This window comes from Orycteropus afer, unplaced genomic scaffold (genome assembly GCF_000298275.1).
Source record: "Orycteropus afer afer isolate SDZICR_OR568_19922 unplaced genomic scaffold, OryAfe1.0 scaffold00058, whole genome shotgun sequence".
Taxonomy (NCBI): Eukaryota; Metazoa; Chordata; class Mammalia; order Tubulidentata; family Orycteropodidae; genus Orycteropus; species Orycteropus afer.
In genome coordinates this window covers 3,101,373-3,108,272 of record NW_006921645.1, presented here as the reverse complement: position 1 = coordinate 3,108,272, position 6,900 = coordinate 3,101,373, and the positions used below count along the sequence as shown (strand labels likewise).

Sequence of the window (6,900 nt, the reverse complement as noted above, 5' to 3'; positions counted from 1 at the left end):
CTGTATAGTTCTAGGTTTCACATTTAAGTCTTTGATCCATCTGGAGTTTGTTTTTGTGTGTGGTGTGAGGTCCAGATCTTGTTTCATTTTTCTGCAAATGGATCTCCAGTTTTGCCAGCATGATTTATTAAACAAACATTCTCTTCCCCATTTAATGGATTTTGGGCCTTATTACTTAGTTTTTTGTCTTAAATGAAAGGACATATATTTCCACGATTAGATTAAAATATCTTTGGTAATGTCTCAAACAGCAGATTACTAATTTAAAATTACCATATAGATCTTTGATCTTTCCTCCATATCCACTCTTCAACATCTTTCATCACTAAATGAAGGCATTTGAATACCCACCATATGGCAAGCTGAATGGTTATTAGATGACGTGTGTTTTTGCTGTCAGTTGCTTATTTGATCTCCTCTAACTGTAAGGAATGCATTTTACTCTTTCTGATGTTTATGTGGATTGTGGTTTGTATTTCCATTAGAAGAATTAATATTTAAAAAACAAATGGTATTCCTCTGTACTACTTAAGGAGTTCTGGTGGCATAGTGCCTAAGGCATTTGACTGCTAACCAGAAGGTTGTTAGTTCAAACCCACCAGCAACTCTGTGGAAGGAAGACTGGACAGTCTCCTTCTGTAACGGTTGACCATCTTAGAAACCTAAAGGGGATCGCTATGAGTCAGAATTGACTCAATGGCAGTGAGTTTGGTTTTTTTTTTTTACATACTAATTAAAAGTATGTTGTTGTTGTTATGTGCCATTGAGTCAAACTTGACTCATAGCAACCCTTCCTTGGGTTTCCGAGGCAGTATCACTATGGAAGTAGATTGCCCAACCTTCCTTCTGAGAAGTGGCTGGTGGGTTTGAACCTTGAGCCTCCAGCCTTCTGGTTAGTAGTCAAGTGCCTTATGCACTATGCTACCAGAGCTCCTTCAGTTAAAAGTATATGTAACAGGAAAAGCATCATCTTAACAAGATTTACAGTTCCTTAAGAGAGAGAAAAGAGAGTATTTTAATAAAGGATTAGTGCAGTTCAACTGTTTGCTCATGGCAATTTTCTTGTCACTGATCAAAATAATTTTAAATGTTTTTTGAAATAGCCAAGAAGAGTAGAGGATGAAAAGAAATGCAGATCCACTAGATTTTAAATTAGAATTGATAGCTCCATTCAGATTGTTTTATATGTAACAGATTTATTTACTACAACAAAAACATTGTAAGAATGAAAGAAATAATAATTTCTTGAAAAGTGTAAGTGATTAGTAAGGAGTTTGGAAAGACAGTAGCTTTGACTCAACCCACATACATAGAATAAACTAAATCCTAGAATTAAAAACAAGAATAACAACAATAATAATAAATGCTTAGGTGAGTGGATATTGTGTGTGTGTATGTATTAATCATACCTTTCAAATCCATAAGGAGATAGTAGTATTCCTCTGAAGGAGATCTTGAGTTATAGAGTAATTGGAGATGCGTCCCATTAGAAAAAGATGAACAAATTTTATTATATAAAAGTGTAGAACTTCTCTATCAGAAGTCTCAAATAGGAATTAATATTTTAAAGATATTTTAAATGTTTTCATTGTATGAAAATGTAAAGAATTGAGAAGTCTTAGGTGAGTCAGTTAATAAGTAATGGTATTATAGTCTTTATTTGGCTAGCTCTGGTGGCATAGTACCTAAGGCATTTGACTGCTAACCAGAAGGCTGGTGGTTCAAACCTACCAGCCACTCCTTGGAAGGAAGGTTGAACAATCCACTTCCATAGAGATACTGCATCAGAAACCCAAGGAGGTTTCTGACACAGTATGAGTCTAATCCTACTCAACAGCATTGAATTTGATTTTAAATACATTTTATTTTGTATTTAACCAGTGTTTAGTTTCCTTCACAATTATGTCAGAATAAGGTTGAGAATTATTTGGATGAGCAATATATTTTTTAAAGAGACTCTAATTATGAATGCCTTTAAACTTAGTATGTGTACTCCATTTCTTTCTCCAGTAATGTTTATTCCTTGCTGCTCTCATAACACCAAACAGATTATTGTACTAACTGCCAGTATTTTACCCAAAGGATTAATTTGTTTATTTAATAATTTCTTAGAAATTAATTAGGAAAAAATGCTAAGATGATTAGCTTAAAGACATGAAAGTTAAAAGAGGGAAAATGCAGTTAGTAAATAAACTTTACTATAAATAAAATTAACCTTATTAATCAAATGGTAAATGTGTAAAAAAATTAAAATTTCCTGAGATTCTATTCCTGGGGAAGGTTTCAAGTATTTTTTTTTTTATTATTATTTTAAGAAAGCTGTATAAAGCAAGGTCTTTAATTATAAGAGTATTAAAAAGGAAGAACAAAAATGTTTAATAATTTCTGTCCATAATTGAGATAATACGTAAACATCACATAGCCTGTAAATGCCCCCCCTTTTTTCTTTTCCAAATACTTTTTAGGCTCGTGCAGTCATTACAAATACTTTATGTATTTTTAGACACTTGAATACTGCTAAGTAGGGGAAAAGTATACTATTTTGAATCAGTGTTGTTAGCAGCTGAGGAAAATATACACAGAAAAGATAGTAGTTTTGGCAGGAAGTATAATTTACATTATAATTCTGCAAATTAAAAACATCTGCACATGTTTTCGTAATTCCCAACTTTCTGATAATTCCAAGTTAGGGAGAAAAATCTTTCAACTTTCATATTTTAAAAAATTTATAAACAGTAAATAGTATTTTTGAGAATGTTTTTCTTTCCATCATTTTCAATTCTTTTCTGTTGTTTAGGGAGGAATTGCTTAAATGGTATCTTATTTTTTCAGAGTGAAATGGTAAAGGAACTAGATGGCCATGTGCTCAAATGTGTGAAAGATCAGAATGGAAACCATGTTGTACAAAAGTGTATTGAATGTGTTCAGCCGCAGTCACTACAGTTCGTCATTGATGCTTTCAAAGGACAAGTAAGATTGATTTTTGCCTCTAATTAGTTAGCTGGACATTGTTTTAGAATTAGAGTGTTGTACATTATTTCCTGAGTCCCAAGATAATCCCCACCACTTTGATAGAAAAGTAGGAGACAAAAGAATAAATGTACATTAACTTCTGCCTCTCTTTCATAGGGTGAGTGGAGAGCTTCATATTTTTGAAGCTGAAAAACTTAGAAATACAAGTTTAGGTATATTACTTTATAAAGTAAAGGTAACTACTAGTAGAATTATGACCCAACAGTATGTTTTTTCCATATTTTCCATATTTCCTGGGAGATGGGGAGGATGGAAAAATAAATGGCAATTAGTAACTAGTGCGTTATAATTAATAGTTCTTAATTACTGTGTCCACTACCTCCCCTGAATCCATTCATTTCCATTTTTACAAGCCCTCAATCTTCTGATTACATTCCTTTTGATCTTAGTATCTGTAGATCTAAATTGAGCCCACTTCCACCCCTACTCCCAGCTTCACTAGCATGATGGTAGTCATTACATGTGAGTCTATCACCTTTCTGTTTTCAGTTAATCAAGCATACTGTCAAAAACCTGTCTGCCTCAACACTTGTAAATTGTCAGAGAGTAGATATTTTAATTTTTCTAATTGTTTTAAGGTATTTGTGCTTTCAACTCATCCTTACGGCTGCAGAGTAATTCAGCGCATCCTAGAGCATTGCACTGCAGAACAGACCTTACCTATCTTAGAAGAACTCCATCAGCATACAGAGCAGTTGGTACAGGTATAACAGATATTCTGATAATTTAAAATGTTTGTATATTTTTAAAGGTTCTGATTTTATTTTTTCAAGGAAATGTAATTTATTGCTAACATGCTATAGAAATAGAATAGCACAGTGAGGCAAATGCCTGTTGTTTTCTCCTGACTACATGACTGGGCTTTTAGACAAGTTGATTAATATCTTTCTAAAGAATAGTCTTTCTGCCTTTCTCTTAAGGAAAATAATTTTTAATATCTTTCCTTAGGATCAGTATGGCAATTATGTTATTCAGCATGTACTGGAACATGGTCGACCTGAAGACAAGAGCAAAATTGTTTCTGAAATCAGAGGAAAAGTTTTAGCCTTGAGTCAGCACAAGTTTGCCAGGTATTAACAATATTTTTTTAACTCCTGGGTCAGTTCTTTCAGCTCCTTGGCTTTTATTAGTAACCCTGTAGTCCTAGTGCCTACAGAAATGCATGTAGAATATACCACTGGACTATAATTTTTTTTTTTAGTGGAGGCAAAAACATAAAAAAATTTACATGGCAAATTAGTTTTGCCCATTTTTGAAATCTGTTTAAGAAAATGTTTGTACCAAAGATCTTTCAGAAAATGCAGATGTAACTCTTGAAAGTTTCAGACTTTTGAATGACCTCGTTTCATTTTTACAGTTGTTTGATAATTCTAAGAGGACTGTAATTATGCTTGTGGGTGTCAAAATATGGGTTCTACTATGATCCTAGCTTCTGTTTTAAAAGTTATTGTAAAGACAAGAGAATTCTGTTTTGATTCTCTTCTGTCTTTTAATGGGTTGAGCACTTCATTCAAAAGCCAATTAGAGTTTGCTATAAAGGAAAAAAAATATTAAATAAATTTGTGTGTATATACTTTAATTTTTAGCAATGTAGTAGAAAAGTGTGTTACTCATGCCTCCCGTGCCGAGAGAGCTTTACTGATTGATGAGGTTTGCTGCCAGAATGATGGTCCTCACAGTGCCTTATACACCATGATGAAGGACCAGTATGCCAATTATGTGGTTCAGAAGATGATTGATATGGCTGAACCTGCTCAGAGAAAGATAATCATGCACAAGGTAATACAACTTACAGCACTTAAATACAGTTTGACTTTGTAACAAGCATTTAATAATTCTATAGGCTTTCATTATTTTCTTCGTATGTTATAACTAATGAACAAATCTGAAATCAGTGGATAACCTTTGGCATTACTGACATAGTTTTCGCTTTTATTAAATTCATAAGGTAATCTACTCAATAAAATTACTTTCATTACTCATCTCTGTACCTAACTTTAGTATAGTTCTTCTTTCCCTGTCTTATTCGGGTATACTTGATGATGCAGTACTAGATGGGTTGAACATTGACTTTTAAATGTAATTAGAATTTTTTTCTTAGCCTAATGCATTTTTTGTAAAGAGAGAATTTATGTTGATTAGATATTTTTCAGGTAGCAGTAATTCCTAGTACTTTCCTCTTAAGCTGTTCTCACTTGGTACCTGTACCCTCCCTATACTTTCTAGAATTGAATGATCCTTTTTTTAAAAAAAATCATTAATTGCCATAGGAAAACTTACTGTTAAAAAGAACACTGGAAGAAATAATGTTTGAAGATACTCACTCTTGATCTTTTTTTTAAATTTATTTGTTCAAAGTACATGACCTCTTTGGACTTGTATATCAAGGAATTGACCATTTAATAATTAGTATGTTGGCCCTTTTGACTTTTAAAATGTATTCCTCAGCTCATTGTATTAAGTTAAATTTTCTACTTACTTTTTAATCTAATATTTCTGCTTAAAAAGTCCTATATACTTAAATTTCACCTTTTTTAACAGCCACATTATTTAACTAATATGTATGACATTTGAAGTGTTTCTAATTTCTTAACTGTTATAAGCAGTGCTTTGTGTGATATTAGTTAACTTCAATATGAATAATTTGAAATAATTTATGTAATTAAATTATAGGGTATAGGATAATTTGGAACTGTTGGGTCACAGGGTATGAATATTTTGCATTTTAATGGATATTGCCAAATTACTCTCAAAAAATCTTTTACAAGTTTATTCATATTTCTGTTCAATAGATGAAAAGAGTGCCTGTTTTACCATACCCTCATCAACATCAGTTATTATTTATTTTAAATCTTTGTCGGTCTAGATGGGTAGAAAATGATATGGTTCTTTTAATTGGCATTTTAATAGTGTGATTTGAGCATCTTAAATATACTAGCAATCAATACATCTTTCTGCTTGGCCATGTCTTTTGCATCATTTTGTTTGGAATTCTTGTCCAGCTTCCCTGAGGTATAAAATTCTGCCCTCAGAAGGTTTATGAGAGTTCAGTAGCTCATTCCTGCTATATATAGAGCCTCTGTGCTTCGTATATTATGTAGTTTTGAAGTAGTGGTTGGTTTATTCATTGACTAGTTTTGAAAGTAGAGAGTTGGAGAGATGATTGGAACAGAAGTACAGTTTTGCACCCTGCAGCTTTCTTTGTAATTTAAAATTTTAATTATTCTCAATTAAATTACACAGATTTGGAGATAACTTTATTAAGAAATCAGAAAATCAGATAATAAATCTTATTACTTAAATAGAATATTTGTTTTTCAGATTCGACCTCACATTACCACTTTGCGCAAATACACATATGGAAAGCATATATTGGCCAAGTTGGAAAAATACTATCTGAAAAATAGCCCAGATCTTGGGCCTATTGGAGGACCACCAAATGGAATGCTGTAAAGGAAAAGGAGATGAATTAACCATGTGAAAAGAGTTTCTTTTGTGAATTATCAAAACACAACTCAACTATGGATCTTCAATTTTTTTTAAAAGCAAAACTATTTATTGACTTTATTCATCCATTTGTAAATTTTTTAAGGTTCTTGTGTATATTTGGGGGGTGGGTGGTGAATTATAAGAAATATCCAGCCCTAAGCGGAGACCTATCAGATTGGATTGCTGGCAAAGCACAGAATGCCTGTATATGATGTAACTGTATCCAAAAAAAAAAAAAAAAACTGTCACATATTTTGTAAATTTTTACCTTGTAAAGACACAAAAAATAGTTTTTAAGGGAAAAGTACAGTATTCTTTTAATAAACTGGCTTGCAGTCTGGTAGGTCTACGACCCCATAGCACAACAGGTTTATAGAG

General features: G+C 32.4%; 1 protein-coding gene across 1 annotated transcript in view; it reads left to right on the top strand.

The window, feature by feature from the left end:
• Positions 1-6,486, top strand: part of PUM2 (pumilio RNA binding family member 2) — a 95,612-nt gene extending 89,126 nt beyond the window's left edge. Inside the window, exons 18-22 of the mRNA XM_042780742.1 lie at positions 2,833-2,970; positions 3,612-3,737; positions 3,982-4,103; positions 4,620-4,812; positions 6,355-6,486. Of these exons, the coding sequence (XP_042636676.1) occupies positions 2,833-2,970; positions 3,612-3,737; positions 3,982-4,103; positions 4,620-4,812; positions 6,355-6,486 (711 nt within the window). The remainder of the gene's footprint in view (positions 1-2,832; positions 2,971-3,611; positions 3,738-3,981; positions 4,104-4,619; positions 4,813-6,354) is intronic.
• The last annotated feature ends 414 nt before the right edge of the window (positions 6,487-6,900 follow it).